The sequence below is a fragment of the Egretta garzetta genome, unplaced genomic scaffold (genome assembly GCF_000687185.1).
Source record: "Egretta garzetta isolate BGI_Z169 unplaced genomic scaffold, ASM68718v1 scaffold158, whole genome shotgun sequence".
Lineage (NCBI taxonomy): Eukaryota > Metazoa > Chordata > Aves > Pelecaniformes > Ardeidae > Egretta > Egretta garzetta.
Genome location: NW_009260430.1, coordinates 335411 through 352555, shown reverse-complemented (window position 1 = coordinate 352555; position 17145 = coordinate 335411). Strand labels below are relative to the sequence as shown.

Genomic DNA, 17145 nt, shown 5'->3' with positions numbered 1-17145 from the left:
CTCGTCAGCAAAGGGTAGGTAAAACTGGAAAGAACAGGATAATTCTATTAGGGAACGAAGGAAAGTGATCCTGTTAGAGTTGTGGCAACAGGGCAAGTGTGTTACCAGGAGGGCAGCTAACTACTGATGAGGGGTGATGGCATCCTCAAATGAAAGCTCATAGCTCAGGTTAGCTCCAAGTCAGTAGTTGTGGAATAGATTTGGTTTCATTCAGCATTTCCTTCAACACAAAGAACAGAAAGTCCAGGTTCCCGACCTCTAGCTGTTCTATACATTTAAACTTTAAAGAAGCTGGATGTATCTTTTGTTTTGCATTTTCTTGGATAGGGTATAAAAAGAAAAGGAAAATGCCTTTGGTCATCGCTAAATGATTTTTCACGATAGGATAAGGACATCTGGCACTCGGTGCCCCAGACTGCAAAATTCCACGGCACAGTGTCGTTAGCTGAGACTCAAGTATCCATTCCTCCTCTCATTCCCATTCATACATGTGGAAGAAAGGCAAGAAGTGGGCTGAAATAAATAATAAAAAAAAATTGCTATTTGGTGGCTGCTGCGAAATTTAGAGAGGGTCACTTTATCTACTGCTCAGCAGCTGTTTTCATCTCCTGTTAGCCAGAAAGAAATATTATATTGTGCTGGCAGAAGCTATCAGTAGATAAGTGATGATCTGAAGAACAACAAAATTATCTGTGTACTTCATTAGCAGCTTACTATCTTACTTAAGCTTACGGAAGTCTTACGTTGCTGGCTTCTGTTCATATCACACTCTCCCCATATAGAAAACTTCATTTAGAAGCACTAATTTCTTTCACAAACAGAATTTGTAATTTTTAAGGAAAAAAAAAAGATAAAAGCCCTGTCCTGTAAAAGTGTGATGTTTCTTCAGCACACTGCTGTATCAAGTCGGTAAATCAGGGAGCTGCTTAAAGCTCCACAGCTTCTGCCGACTATGGAAAATTCCATCCCACTGTGACAAAACGAGAGGGAAATCAATATTTAATCTCCTGTAGCATCCCTTCTAATAATGCTATTGCACCCCCAAAGTTAACTGCTCTGCAAAAATGACTTGTCGTGATGTTTCTTCAGCACACTGCTGTATCAAGTCGGTAAATCAGGGAGCTGCTTAAAGCTCCACAGCTTCTGCCGACTATGGAAAATTCCATCCCACTGTGACAAAACGAGAGGGAAATCAATATTTAATCTCCTGTAGCATCCCTTCTAATAATGCTATTGCACCCCCAAAGTTAACTGCTCTGCAAAAATGACTTGCTCTGGTCTTGCGCTGCAGTGACAAAGTGGGCAGTAAGTCCCTGCCATGTTGGAGGGGCACATCTACAGAACTATTTGGGGCAGTTTTTCTTCCCTCAGCTGCACTTTTCTTCCCCATCCTCACATCCTTCTTTTTAGCAGGACTCTCTGGTAACATTATTCCCCCAAAATAACCTCCCTTAGCAGCTGCTTTAAAAAAATTTCTGCAGGCTGAACTGCATTCTTGCAGCTCAATTTAAGGAGTATCAAAAATTCAGATCTTACTGCTGCTTTAAAAAGATAATACTGGCCTCTGTGTTTCAGAATCTCATTAAGAACCAGCTTTTAAGTGGACTGCGTGAAAGTGTGATCTTGTGCCTTCAGTAGTGGGAAGGGATTATTAGAGGGCAGAAGCTGGAATTCAGCAGCAGATCTCTTATTAGTGGTGTGAGAGGAACTCCTGAACTCTTGGGCTGCCCCACACATAGAAGCCTCTGTTCTTGTAGGCAACAGAATTTAAAATAAGAAATGAAACCTTAAGAGCAAACGTGTGCCATCCTGCATACAAACCATCTAATGCTTGGTTTATTTTAATTCACTGGTGTGTTAGCTTTGTACCCTACAGGTTCCCTAGAAGTACAAGCAGGTACAGGGAGACCCTGTACCCAAGACCGAGTCAAATTGTGTGGTGCTACCATGAGAAGACTATTGGAGGATGACGGAGACATGGCCAGCGTAGATGTATAGGTCAGAGCTTGGTTATGACTGTCTGTCCACAGAACTAGAATACAGCTTAGACAACTAGATGTTGCATAAATTTTACCCCAGTAAAGATCTGTCATTGAGGCTCTGCCTGACAGACCGCAATTGAATCTTGAGATCAAGAATCGTACTTTGGCTTACTCTCATCATCCACTGAGGCTGACCCTTCCTCACAGCTCCTACCGTTACCTGCTCAGGCACCATTCACTGCTGAAGTCTCTCTTTGCTTCCTTTGAGAAAAAGGCATCCAGTAGTTTGTTTACAAGAACATCCTACAGCTGGCCCCATCACTTCCTATCAAACTGCACTGCCATAAGCCAAGTATGGCAACACCAGCTTCAACCTGGGGCTAAGCAGAGGCAGTTCCACCCCTTCTGGTGTCTACTTGTTCATTCCTTCCATGTCTGAAAAGCCTGCTGGAGAAATCAACCTACAAGGAGGAAAAACCCCAAACCTGTGGCACCCTTGAGCCATCAAACTAAGAGGCATGCATAGCCTCTTAGCACAGGAGATGATACTTACAGGTATGTCTGCTTGAACAAAAGGTTGGTGGGTTTTTCATTGACATGGTAGAGAGGAAATGGATCAAATCCACCAATGAAATCAACTGAAAAAAAATCAGAACTCAAATAAATAAACAAACATGGCCAGAAAGTTGAAAGGAAATGAAAGCGAAAGTTGGTGCATGTCATGGCATAACACAAACATCAGTGAGAGAACTGAAAAATGAGTTTTCGGGTATGGATTGCCTGGTGGATATCTCTGCCCCTACAGACCTCTTTTCCAGGGTCTCCTGGGATGGGCAAGTGTGCCAAAGAGGAGATTCAGGTAGCACGAGGCTTAAAGCAGAGCGCTAACAAAAGACTCCAGGAAAACAAGAGGGCCTTGCTCAGCCTCCTTGGATATTGCCAACATGCTGTGACTCCGTGTGAGAAGCGAGCTGGCAAAGCCTCAGCCCTTCAGCGATGCGCTGAAAGAAGGAAGCTGGGGAATGGCTTGTGAGTGAATGCCAGCGGAGAAGTTGGCAGCACAGCAATCCCCGTGAAGGTTATATAGTGAAGTGGGAATTTTCTTGCCCCACTTGTCTTTCCTGCAAGACAGACAACAGCAGCTTTGGAAAACTGCAAACACCTCATTATCGCCAGCTCTGATATTTTTCGCGTCCCCTCTGCCAACTCCATTTCTTTTAATTGTATACAAATAGGGACAATGCTTCCCTTCCCCAGCATTCGCGTAAGGGCAATGTAACGCAACGAGGGAAGTCTGAAGTGACAATTCCCATAGAAGAATTTTCCAAGTCTCTCTTGGTTCCCCTGAAATGAGGCCAAGCCTATGTACCGTGCTGGCCAACACAGCCAGGTCAGCAGGGGTATGACGTGGTGTGATTTGTGACTGACCTAGCAGGCCTTGCCTAAAACCTTTAAACCAGATCCAGCTTAGATGGCTTTTTGGTGCCAAGTTAGTGCATTTTGTGTGAAAGTGTGAAAGCTATCCGGTCCAAATGACATTCAAAAATAACTGGGGAGTCTTATTAACAATATAAATGCCTGGTTATTTTTCTTTCCTGAAGGTGGCACTATTATTTTAAATTTTAGCTAAAGAGTTCTGGTATGTTTTAGTGAACAAACAATAGGAAAAAATGTAGTAAATATATTGGAAGTAAGCAGGGAAAAAAAACCCCACCTCTTAAAATATATTTAGAAACCCAAGAACAATGTATTCTCACAAATTCCACCTTGATGGATCGCTTCATGCTGATACTGTGATTTTGGAACAACTGTCAGCTAGTGGGCAAAATCTGCAGAGGTTCTAAGTTAACTGGCGGGCTAATTCCCAGTAGTTCCAGTGAGACTTGGCCTTTTCTCAGCCACTTTTGGAAAGTAGTTTGTTTGAGTATCTTAAAATCGAGACAGTCTGCAGTTTTAAAAAACAGATACGAGCTGTATTCCCTCAGTTGTGGAATGTCTAAATTAGGAAACCTTAAAGAATTGCACTTTTCAGTAACTGTTTAGTAGCTTGAATGAACAAAAGTCGAATCCCTTGAGCACCCAGCCACGGAAGCACTCAAAATCCAAGTCACTTAAAAAAAATAATCTTAACTGTGGTTTGTGGTTTGTTGTTACAATATATTACAGTGCATTAGCACATCTAAAATATTCTTGCCCACAATTCAGCATGAGTAGATCTCTACTGCTGTGTTTTCTCATGAAAATCACGTTAGCATGAGCTTCCTGATTAACGTGCCTCAGCACTTATAATTACTTCATGCTGCATATCAAAGCAACATTTAAAGGAAACCACAAGTGGAAGAGAAAATTAAAACGCAGCTCAAATTTGTTCAGGTCACTGGAAGGATCTACCACTGTCAGTGTGAAATATTGATGGTTTATCATGGTTAATTATTCAAGCTGGCATTTTAACTCCAAGCTGGGAAACTGGGAGGGGAAAGGAATTTGTTAGTGGGGAAAAAAAAAAAAAAGTATCCTGAAAGTAAGGGCTCTGCATTTCTAGATAATGCTTCCTTCCATGTGGTTGCCTCTGCTAACAGATCCCTGCTATAAAGATGTTATTAATTTACAATATTCAAAAGGGGCTCAGAACTCAAGCTATTTAGCTAGTGGAAGAGCTATGGGGTAATTTTTAGAATATGATTTATAATGTAGCACTTTTGCTAGGTAAGTGCACTGCCAAGCTCTAAACAAATGATCCATCAAGTCAGTAGAATGAGTTCAGCCACACAGGAAGCAACAGGAAAACACAAGGACAAGTCAGAGAAGCAAATGCATCTCATCTCACTCCCACGACATCAACGTTCTTCACACACTTTCAAATATTCCGTTCAAAGCTGTTGTGTTTCAGCTAAAATCCAGAGCCAGCTGCTCTTTAAAACAACAAAACTACTTGCACAAACCTAATGAATGTCTTAAAGAAGCGATACTTGGATATAAAGCCTTTGGCTCGGATCCTTACCTGGGGTAAACTGGCCTAGGCCTATTGATGTCAGTAAGACTTTACTGATTCGAACATGCGGAGAATTCAAACACAGAAAGGCAACACATTGCCAAAGAAATCAGACTTCACATTTATTTTGAACCCTATGCGTCCGTTCTTTTGTTTGCAAACTTACTGCTTTCAGAGGGAGTTTTAGAAGGGCAAAGTAATCCAGGACCAGGTTCTAGATATCTGGATAGATCCCATGGACCCAACCGCCCCTGTGATTCCTCTCCGAGTCTTTGCTCTTCCCTGACAAGTGTCATGACACTTAGATATTTGTATACCAAACGTGAGAGGGTCAGCTCCTTCCTCCTCCTTGCAACTGAGATACAGTACTTCCTCTGCTTTTAAATTAAGTGGTCAGGTTGGTTCTTGGCAAGAAATCTCACGCTCTGCTTCATCCTCGGCCCATGGCATATGATACTCAGCAGGTGGCTTATTTGAGTACCAGGCCGTATTCTTTGTTGTAGGTGCTCCCAATTACAATGGCGATATTTCAGTGGCATTAAGCTATATAAGCTTGAGAACAGAAGCAGCTGCCCAGTTTCTCTAAAGCCTAGCCTGAGTGAGTAGCCAACTCTTAGCTTTTTGGGGGCTGAAAGAGTAGCAGAATTACGGCATCTAATACGTAGTGACATGGGGGAAAAAAAACCCTCACAGTAAAAATAGCTGATCCTTGAAAGGTAGGTAGTGCCATATTGTGTAGCTGGAGAGATGGAACTAAGTCTGATGGCAACTCTGTCCTGATAGACAAACATCTGAGAGAGATACAACATTTAATAAAACCTTTGCCAAGGGATCTGTTGACAAATACTTACAGCTGTCTTCTTCTTCTGTAAAAACACTAACAACGTAACAGGCGTAGACAAAGCCCACCAGCTGGAAAATAGAGAGAATAAATCATTTTAGTATCAGTCTTTTGAGACGGTCCAAAGCCACTTGGCACGACTTCAACAGCCAACGTTTACTGTCAACTTGGCAGCATTACTGTAATGGTGAGGCCAAATCATATTTGCTGTAAGGTAGGGGGTGCAGGTGTAGGCTTGAGGGAGAACACTACTGGGAGCATACGCAAAGGTCCAAACTAAAAACTTGCAAGACCCATCCTCACCTTCAGAGTAGCAGCCTGCTGCTGCTAGAACGATCGGCAAGAACATGGGCTTGCTTTGTTGACATTGAAACTACTGCGCTAACTTCACTCTCTGTAAGCTACCAGCAAGATGTGAGCTGGTTTTATGCAGATAAGATAGAAATTTAGTTAACCGTAAAAATGGTGATGTACTGGCAGAGTGTTCAGAGATGCTGAAATCTTCAGTAACTTAGGCTTGGAGATCAAAAATTCATTGGAAAGAAATCCCAGTCTTGCTCTAGCTCTACAATTTCTAAGGTTCTTTCTATCTTTGGAGAATAAGCACTTCTGCATGGACTAATCAAGCATTGGACCTGCAAAGTAAATGGGCCAGAGCAGGGTGAGAACCAGACAAGACGATAGCAGTGGCCTTAATTCACAAGCTGCATAGGCCAGCAGTAAATTGCCACCTCCTGGGAACCAGATAGAAGCAGGGAAGGAGCAGTAAAACAATAAGGTGCCTCTCAGATAACAGCTGTCCTGGCATGGTGTGGTCCTCCTGTCAACCCATTGCTCAGAGCAGTCTTTAGAGCAGAAAGCTAGAGTGAACATTAAAAAAAGCAATTTAAAGTAGCCTGGTGGGTTGGTCCTTAGCTGGTAGTTTGTAGAAACTCTAAAGCATCAGAACTGCCTCAGTCCACTGCAGTAGCGAGTTGTTACTCAGCCTGAATAGAGAAACAAACTTCTGGTACGACGGGAGTTAAGCATTCTAGACCCAGCGGGGCTTTATTTCACTTTGCCTTCTTCCCGTTAATCAAATATCCTCTCCATCCTTCATTTTACATCTTTACATAACACCCCACTTAGCGAGATCTTGGTTGACATTAACTGTATTAGTAAAGTTATTGCGAGACATAATTGTTTTCCACTGTGAACTCAATTCTTCTGAACAAGAGTTAGACTGTAACGCGCAGTGACTCACTCTCAGGGAAGACAGGATGATGCATGGGAGGGCTTGAAAAGTAGAGTCCATTCATTTTTAATATGACAGAAAAATACATCACGCCAGAAAACAAAAGGCAAGATAATGAGATTGCTACTGGGGAGTTATAAGGCATTCGTGATTTCGCCAGCTCTCCCTGACAAAACACACCTTGTTGGAAGGAAATGGAATGGGTTTGTAGCACCGCTAAACCTTGTATTTTCGTTACAATTTTCTATAATCGTCTGAAAGACAAGCCAGCTCGCTCTCCTTTCCCCTTGGGCGAGCCTTATGGAAGCACGTTCCCGTACCTCAGCGGAGGAGAGGCAGCTCTGCGCGCTCACTCCTTCCCCTGCTGCGCATTTTTGAACCCTGGGCTGCTTCATACTAAATTTGTGTGAGATTCAGAGGACTTCGGGGGGCGGGGAGGGGGGGCAGAATATCCTTCTAGGCTTGATGGTAACCTCCAAGCCACATGCAATGGCCAATCTAATTTTACCTGCTGACTTTTAGAATTGCCTCCGAGTACAACCATTGCTCTTCAAAGGCAAACAAACAAACAAAAACCCCAAAAAACACCCCCCCCCACCCCCCAAAAATCAGAATAATCAGAGGTTTTTCGTCTCTTCTCTATAGCTTGTAGTGTGCTAACAGAAAACCTGGGTTGTTTTTTTCTTCTTCCTGAGGTTTGGGGCAGTTTTGGGGGGCCGGCAGGAGGCTGCGGCCCCGGCCCGGGAACTGGCCGTGGTGCTGACGCAGCCCCCGAGGCGGCTCGCGGTGCCTTGCGTCATGAGCAGGCTGGGCTGCGACGTCAGCAATTAGCGCTCATCAGCTGGGCTTGGTAGCTACCGAGGTGAACACTTAAGGGATGCTCCTGGAAGAGCAGAGAGCTTCAGTTTGAAGGCGACCCAGCGCTCGGTGGGATGCCAGCCACCCCTCCGCACGCTCTGGTCCCCGACGCCAGCGCGTTTGCTCTCACCCCGGGATCAGATTAGGAGTGTGGTCGCACTTGCTCTAGCGTTGTAATAGTTTGATGAGCCAGCCTTTTCCATGATATAAGGTCAAATCACGCAATTTACGCACGCATAAATACCCAAGCATGAAAGATGCATCTTGCACGTCTCTCTGGAATCCAGAGAGACTCGAGGAAGGTTTTCTCTTTCCCCAGGTTTTCCATCAAGCCTCAGAGTAGGAACTTTGGGTTAATAGCCATGCAAATTGGCAGCCCTAAGTCCACTCACTGTCGTTATACTCTATAACGCGTACACACAAACCTTATACGATATCTGTGTCAGGGAACTCCTGAGAGTATTAACAATAAAAATGCCTTACCCGGGCAGAGCGCATGAACGATTACCAGCTCTACGGTCACAGGGAACCTCCTAAACCTTGGAAAATTGTTCACGGTTCAGAAGCACCAAGCGAGCAGTAAGATTGACTTGGGAAGTTTGTTTTGTACAGAAATTAATGCCTCATAACCCTCAACCATCATCTCTCTCCCCCATAGGTTTTTCCTTTTATGACCAAAGTGACCTTTTGCATTCAGAAAAGCAAACCAACCAACCAAAAGCTAATGAATGAGGTGAACTTCCCTAAATCTGTAATTCCAGCTCCATTGCAGTGGAGGGTTTTCTTTGTTATTTCTTCCATCTCCTGGCTTTGTTTCAAAATTACCTGCTTAGTGTTTAAAATTCACTTTTTATTGACTTTATGTTCCCTTCCCGCTTCACATGAGTTTTATCAATTAAGAAACTGTCTACTTAATGGCGCCTTTTACTCAAAGAAGTTTTGCTAATCTTGTGACCTGGCCAGAACAGGAGAGTTTCAGTGGCAAGGAGGGAAGAGACGTCCAACATAAACATGAACTGCATTTTTATATGGGTCAGCCTAAACTATAATTAAAGATATTGCCTCAGGGATGAAATTAACTCCCAGGACTCCCCCTGTCTCACCTTCTGCATGAATTATGAATGAAATGGAGCTACAGAGGAGAAATGCTGCTCCTATTGTCCAGTCCTTTTCACTGGAAGAGCCTGCTAGAATGTGGGATGAGCAGACTCCGAGGGACACCAATGGTTCCCTTCTGACTGCATCCTGGATGAAGATGTATCAAGCCCCCAAACATCACCAAGTTTAGCAGCAATTAACATTGAACAGAAAACTTCAGAGGCGAAGGGTTTGGAAGTAATTCCACTTTCGCTCACAGTGCCATCTTGGTTGCTGATTTCAGTATAAAAGAGGGTTTCGAGCTCTACCATCCCAGGGAAACAGCAATAACCCTTAGATCTTTGCAAGTTACGTAGGGGAGGTGGAAGAGGAGGGAAAACATCAGTGATGTAAAATGACACTAAGCTATTGCTCTAATTCCCCAAAGAACGTTCTTGGGCTGTAGCCTCTGCTGCTGTTTCTCTACTTGTTCTGCATGTTCAGTACCAGCTTCCTCCAGGCTGCAGAAGTATCCGATTAAGCTTTTTATTAGGAACACATGTTGTAGGCAGGTGTGTTCAGTCAGCCTGTCAGACAGCCTGGGAACACGCGTGATGCCGTACAAGGGATGGAGCTGGGATGTCCCAAGCACTCTGCAGGCAAATGAACAGAGCAGGAAGAGACAAGTGTGCCCAAAGGGAATGAGGAAAACATAAGTACATCCCTCTGCCCCTCAGTCATCGAGGTTAACTTTATAATAGCGAGTTGAAAAGTGTTCACAAAACAGCAGCATTGAACTGAAGTGCTGGAGCCAGAAAGACCGAGTTACAGCCAGATCTGGAAAAAGGGACCAGCTGGCTGCAAGCGTGCAAAATACGCAAAGGATAGGAAGGCAAATTTTAGGAGGTGTTACTGCTGCTTGTGTAAAATTTTAGCTTTCATCTACATCTGTCCTAGGAAGATTTTGGGCTCTTCAACTCTCCTCTCAATAGAAAAACTTGCCATGGGTTTTTCCACCACGGGGAACACGTGCAGAGTCTCCTCCTTCAGGGCAGATGTATTCTAGGTTTGCCGTCTAATCAGAGCTAATGAAGTGTGTGTGCTCTCATCAGCGTGAAAAGGAAAAAATGAAAAGATCTCTGCTACAAGAAAGCAAAAAGCCAGCTTGTGAAAGAGCTGTTGTGACCAGATCGCCAAAGAGAGGCGATTGAAACCCTTTGATTCCTTGACCTTCTTTATTCTTTGGATGCAGTTACGACCACTGAAAGTCTAGTTTCTGCCAACAGCAAAGCATCTCTTGCGCCTTGCCTCTCACATAACATCTGCTGTCAAGGCTTGCATTTCTGCCTTCCTGGGAACCTTCCAACCTGTCAGTCTGAGTGAAAACAGCAGACAGGCAGGCAATGAGTTCTCTCGGCTGGGGTTTCAATTTCCATCCCATTCAATGGAGCCTCAGGAAAAGCCTAACCCTCCCCACTCCCAAAACTACCATATGGACAGCCCAGAGCTATGCCAGGTATTTCAAAACTGGAAATCACTCCTCTCCCTGCTGGCTGGCAAGTTGAGGAGATGCAAGATGAATCCTTGCTAAGATAAAAACAAAGTAGATTTCGTTTCTCGACAAACGAGTTGCTGTTGCATTTCCCAGTTGGGTTGGTGGGAGTAGTTTTACACTAGCATCTCTGTAACAGTACCGAGTTTAAGATGTTGTTACAATAAGCTTTTTCCTCCAATTGTTCTGTGCTAAACCATCATGAAAAATTTTCTTGCTGGGCCCTACAGCTACTTGTATCATGCATGGTGACTGATACGCCCAAGTTTGATCGCATTCCAAATTAAAGGGTTTGCTCTTGCCTTCAAGGAGTACAGACAAGCTCTCAGCAAAAGCAGACTGAGACCTTCTGTATCTTCAAATGCCTGCCCAGAAGCAAGATAATATAGTCAGCAGGAGACAAGATGAGAGCCAACACTGCTCACCATATGGGCTCAGGTTCGCTTTCCCTCTCCTTTGGCATGCAAGATTGATTCAGTGAGCCTTACCCCAATGCACAATACAGCGCACTACAGTTCCTCCGCAGTCTCAAGGAATCGGTATTTCCAGAAAGCAACCAAAACATCCACAGCTGGGTACTGCATAGCTAAAGAACATGGATTGCACACTACCATATCTGGAATAAAAAAAAAACCAAACCAACCAAACACAACCTCCCCCACCTCACAACTTCTAAAAACCCCTAGGCAAAGCAAAAAGCTACAGGAAGCCCAACTTTGCCTGTCCCTTGCCCTTAGCAGGGAACTGCCTATTCTGGTGTCAAACGCGTGGCAGACAAGGAAGGAATGAGGTCGTGTCCCTTGCTGCATCCCCAGAAACTTCAAGTTGCCAGTCATGTTTTTTGTACCATCGATCTGGTGTCCCTGCCTGCCTGCAGTGCAGTACCTGCCAGGCGCTCCGGGAAGGACAGCGTCCTGTAATAAAATCTGCCTTAAAATGAGATAAAGAAAACAGAAAAAGATACTGTCAGGGATCAAAGAGTTTGACCCTCAGAGACTAAAAAGGGAGAGAACCGGCTGGCTGTTTTCAGGCAAGGTCTCAGTGAGAAAGCAAAAAGGCTTGCTTTCTGCCTTACCTCAGCAAAGCTCCATTTCTCCCACTACATGAAGAAATTCTATCTTAAGGGTGGATGTCACGAGGACAGAGCCTGGCTCTTTGCAGTGGTGCCCAGTGACAGGACAAGGGGCAGTGGGCACAAATGGAAACATAAGAGGTTTCAGTTGAATATGAGGAAAATCTTCTTCTCCAAGCCCTGGCCCAGGCTGCCCAGGGGGGCTGTGGAGTCTCCTCTGGAGATATTCAACCCCTGTCTGGACCAAGTCCTGGGTAACATGCTCTGGGTGAGCCTGCTTTAGCAGGGGGGTGGGACTGGGTGATCTCCTGAGGTCCCTTCCAACCCCTGCCATTCTGGGATTCTGTGATTTTTGTGCTGGCAGGAATTACAGGCCTGGGGCTTCCAATACTCTACCTTCATGACAGGACAAGTGGAAGTTTAGTTGACTCCACACAGCTCAGCCCATACAGCTTTCTTGCACACAAGTATTTTAGCCTCATTTCCTGGGGTAAGGATTCAAAAAAATCCACTGCAACTTAAATCTCCGGGAGAAGAAAAGAGAAGATATTTACCCAAATCCTACTTTATCTTACAGTTCCTTCCTCCGTCTCCCCATCTGGCCCTTTGTGGTGTTTTGCAGATGCACAGAGGATATCATCATGTGCCTTTGGGGAGAAGCAAAGGAGAAAACACTCCCAGAGACACAGACTGCTATGTGTCCGTGCGATCACTTAGCTCAGGGCCATGTGCTGCAAAAGAAAGGTCTATTCCAAACGAACTCAGGACCATTTGTTGGCTGAACCTCTAGCCTGGGGCACCAGGGCTCGAGGCAGCTCAGGCATTTGGGAAGGGTGCTAACAGTGGCATATTTCTGCACTTTAAGAGCCTGGGGTGTTCTGACTTCAAAGTCTGTCACTTGTTTCACCAAACTTGGGAACAGCACCAGCTCAGCAGCATCAACCCTGCTCCAGCTGACAGCCCTTTATCAAAGGCAGCAGACTCTATTCTTCTGGATGCACAGGTTTGCCTCTCTCGTACACGTGCATCGAAGCAACTCTCAGACAGTTTCATGGAGATCATTTTCCCTGAGGGGGAACTAACCAGGTATTAACTGCCAGCACACACACCGGGGAATCCATCCACCTTGGGAAACAGGAGCTTCTCTGTCACCTCCTGTTTGTGCATGGCTATAGAGGGCTCCGAGTCCTCCCCCTCCCTGCAGTTCACTGGGTCACACAGGCCATCCCAGCTAATAGGAAAAGCAGGATCAAGCCAGTGGGAAGTTGTACCAAAAACGTGCAGAGAAGTACTTGGCACTCCAGAAGCTTAGAATTTCTCTATTTGTTATCCTTGAACATTCAATCAGGGCAAGTTGCCCTTCTTTAAGCCAAAACTGAAAGCTGGAACGTGAACGTTTCACCAGCCCACGTCCACTTGTACTCAAAGCCATTAACCACAAAGTAACGAACCAAAGCAGATCAGAAAGATGCAGCCTGCAAACTCTAATGCAAAATGCAAGAGCACCAACAAAGCAAGCGGGACAGTGGACAGTTTGGTTCAGTTATTTTCACAGGCAAGTGAGAAGCAATTAATTAACAGTGACCATCACTGCAGAGTACTTTAAAAAGCATGTGGAAGACTCCAGGAAGGAAAGAGTCGATGAAAACATTTAGTGCATATATCTTAGGTGTCAGCAGAAAGAGGATATGCTGCCTTCTGCTTCCTTAAAGTTCCTTTCATTTTGTGGAGATAAGGATCTTCTCCCTCTTATTTCTTCACCACAAACGTGCACATATGTGCTCCGTCACCCATCACTAAGTCTCATGGAATAAGAGAAAGCCTTCTTCAGAAGAGCCTCTGTCCTTGTCAAAACATGAATTTCCACACCCCAACGGGGATACAGAACGATTTGTTAGGGTAAGGTTGCATGTGATGCAGGTGTTAGGTTGCTGGTATCCATTTCCAATTCTTTAAAGCAATATTGTTCATAAGAGAGAAGAGGCGAACAAACAAACAAAAACCATTTACAGAGGCTTTTGCAAGCAGAGGCTACAAAATGGGGTGGAAAACATGGGGGGGAAAAAAAAAACCCAAACCAAAAAACAAACAGCAGCTCCTCAGCAGTTGCTGCCCCACAGCACTCTCAGCGATGTACTCACCGCGATCAGGATCTGGAAGGAGCTGTGCATGACCTCGATGTACCGATACTCCAGGGCACAGCCTATCACAGAGATGTAGGAATGGCTGTCCAGCCCTTTGATGCCAGGCATCGAAGCCTCCTTCCTCACACAGCCAGGACCGTTTTCACTCCACCATGACTGGTGCCGGGAGATGTTGAATGTCAGGAGTTCACTGTCCTAAAGAGAAAAGTTGCAAAGAGATCTCCATTTACTATAAGAGCGTCTGATATGCTGTCAGGTGGAGGTCATGTTAAAATCAACAGAAAAACTAAAGTTTCTAAGATCCCCACCCTCAAGAAACAATAGCAGAGATCAAAATACATTGGCTTGATGTTCCTTAGAAGTTTATCACAGGTAGGTTTCTGTGGTGGGAACCATTTCTGAGGCAGTCCTGCAGCACCCCAACAAAGCTATTTCACCATCACGTAGCACACTTCAGAAGCAGGACTGAGCAGCTTCCAAAGCAGAAAGACAGTTTCTAGGCTGCAGACCCAAGAACACTTTGTTAGTGGTTCCTGCACCCAGAAAAACCCCTCAAGTTTTGGGTTTGGGAGATTAACTTCGCAAATCTAGAAGAAAAAGGGAAACAAGGCAGCACTAAGCATCCTGAACGAATCACAGGTTGTGGGTATGCTCTTCCCAGCATGGCAATCAACACAGATAACTGAGAAACATGAACTTCACCACCCTAAAGTGAGTTTCAAAACCCAGATGATCTTCCTCTGTTTCTAGCTTTTAACACATCTAACAAGTTCCCTTACCATTTCTGTCTGATTTCCTTCCACGCTCTTCACACACGGTGCTTCTCCACCTTCTGTAGACCTGACACTGTCAGCCTAGGTCGGATTACCCAGCTGAGCTGACCTCACCCTGATGGTTGCAGCTTCTTGCAAACACTTCCCCAGCAATTCCTTAGCATCTCTACCCCTGGAGCGGCTTCTCTTTTGCTCCTCTCATCTTTGCCAGTCCAATAATTTAAACCATGCCACCGTGGGGGTCACATAGCGAAACGCCACACAAGTAGTGCAGGAGGTTGCAACCAGGTGCTCATTTAAAAATGACAGCGCTTCCCTCACACTCGAGAAAAGAGGGGTATCGCTGGAGTACCTGGGAGAGCTTTGGGATTTTGAGCTTACAGGGCAGAGCAAAGCCCTCCTTGCAGATGGTGAAAGACAAACTCAGAGCTGGCCGAGCAGATCAGCTGCATCACTTCACGGATGAGTGCTAAGTGCCAGGCGCCCCGGCAGCCCTCTTGGGTCATTTTGATGCCGAATTAGCAACCCCTTCTGACCATAAAACAAGTTTTATTAAGAATAGATTATAAATTCTCAAGCAGAGAATCTACGTGTCTCCACAGAGTAGAAATGGGTACTGGATATTCGCATCCCACCTAACCATTACTGAAAGTTTTAGCACCTATCCATATCCTACTTCACACTGCTCACGCCAGGGTCCTGCACAGTCCCTGGAGGAAAGAAGCGGCTCCCAGAAGAGCAGCAGTCAGAGCTTGGGCATTCACACGTCCTTACGTGGGAATCCTCACATGGCAGCTCCTTTGCTTCAGCTCCCTGTGGAGTCAAGAGGGAAAACCAGATTCAGAGCAGCTAAGCCAGGCTCCTGCTCCGAATTACCCTCTGGAGAAAGGACCTGTCCCCACTGCCAGCACAGGGAGCCCAGCCGGGTAGCCTTGCAGACACACTTTTCTGTGTCCGTGTCTGTATCCAGGGGCAAACCCGAGTTACAAGAGCAGAACATCTGCACAGCAGCCAGAAAACCCTGTGAATAGAAACCGAGCGCCTCGCTGTACGCGTTGTGTAGGTACCCCCCACCCCACCCCAGATCCTCAAAAACGGTTTGCAGAGCTGTTATTAAAATGTGCCGCGGGAAGCACATGTTAAGAAATGTGGACAATTAAGTGAGGAGGCAGCTGCCAAGCTCCTGACATCACCACCACAACAGATGGGATGTGTTGGACAGTAGGTGGAGGAGGGCACGGAGAGGAAGGATGGCACCGGCGCAAAAGCAGCCTGAACAGCAAAGACAATAGGGAAATCTCTATTAACAGTTGGGAGTTTAAAGGGAGCTGTCTGCATTTTAAAAGCTAGGGGGAATAATTATTCGATTGGCAGCGACAGGATAGCGCACACAGTGCAAGGTGCTGGGCTATCTACATTTCTAGAGGCGGTTTTCTCTTCCAACTTCCCACTCTTTTGGCAGAAGCCTCTTTGCCTTGCTCCCTCTGCTGGGCATTGCTCTTCGGTGGCTCACAGATACCTCGCATATCCACCAAATCCCATCTTTTCTGCAAAGCTTGTTCTTTCCCTCCCAAGTTTGCATGTTCTGAGACACATGGATCTTCCCCAGCAGAAGCTTTTCCTCCTGGGGGCAGCCAGCCCTCCGAGCTGCTGTGCTCCTCTCCTTCTCACAAACCACTCCCCACTTTGGTGAGGGAAGGAAAGAACCATCTTTCACAAAAGAAAAAAAAAAAAAAAAAGGACTCAATTCTTATATCTTTGCCTGGGGCTTCCCCCAATTAGCACAGACACAAAGCTGGTCCACAGGACACTGCAGGATCTACTCTTAACCTCGGTCCCCAGGGCTTCCCTCTCCCAGCTCACAGATGGTGCCTTCCCAAACCTTCTGCCTTCCTGGCTCCAAGAGCCCCTTCCACACCTTCCCTACTCCTTACAGAGGCATCTACGTGTATTTGGCAAAGTAAGAAACAGGCTGCTTTCCTTCTCGAATCTCCCTTTTTTATAGAATTGGCTGTGGCTTAACTTTGCTGCAGAAGCTGAAGTTGCTCGGGAATTAAACCCGAAAATGCAGAACGGGTGCTGGGCTGGAGGTAGGCAGGTGGGGAACAGTAGGTCCTAACCAGCACTGCCTGCTTTTTGCCTACAATCACACTCCAGTATTGTGAAAAAAAAAAAAAAAAAAAAAAGAAAAAATCATACTTCAGTTAAGAACAGATTGGAAAAACTGAGCACATTTGGATTCTAAAAGCACCACAGCGACTCGCAGACATGAGCCATCCATCTCACAGATGTAAACCGCATACTGATCGCACCCTGGGACTGCGGATGCCCTCGGGTTCAGAGACGCCTCCCTGAACAAGCATCGGCCTAGAGCACCGCAGGGCACGAGGGCAGCATGAACGAAAGGGTCACAACAGCCAGAGCAATGCCGCTCCTTCGCCCGTGTCCCTGGCTGCCTGTCCTTGGAGGATACCGGCACCGACGGGGCACAGTAAAAGAGCATTCAAGAAAAAAAAAAATCACTTAATTGACCTCCAATTGCTCAGTGCTTGCTGGGAGAGTGGGAAAAAAAAAAAAAAAAAATCCCCGGATGTCTCCTGTGGTTTGCCCGCTTCATTTG

General features: G+C 45.5%; 1 protein-coding gene across 1 annotated transcript in view; it reads right to left on the bottom strand.

Annotated features, from left to right (window-relative positions):
* Positions 1-2394: 2394 nt before the first annotated feature.
* The window catches only part of NKAIN4 (sodium/potassium transporting ATPase interacting 4), a 22867-nt gene continuing 8116 nt past the window's right edge, over positions 2395-17145 (bottom strand). The window contains exons 4-7 of the mRNA XM_035899293.1: positions 13750-13947; positions 5826-5886; positions 2536-2620; positions 2395-2443 (exon numbers count right to left, since the gene is read on the bottom strand). Coding sequence (XP_035755186.1) covers positions 2395-2443; positions 2536-2620; positions 5826-5886; positions 13750-13947 — 393 coding nt within the window. The remainder of the gene's footprint in view (positions 2444-2535; positions 2621-5825; positions 5887-13749; positions 13948-17145) is intronic.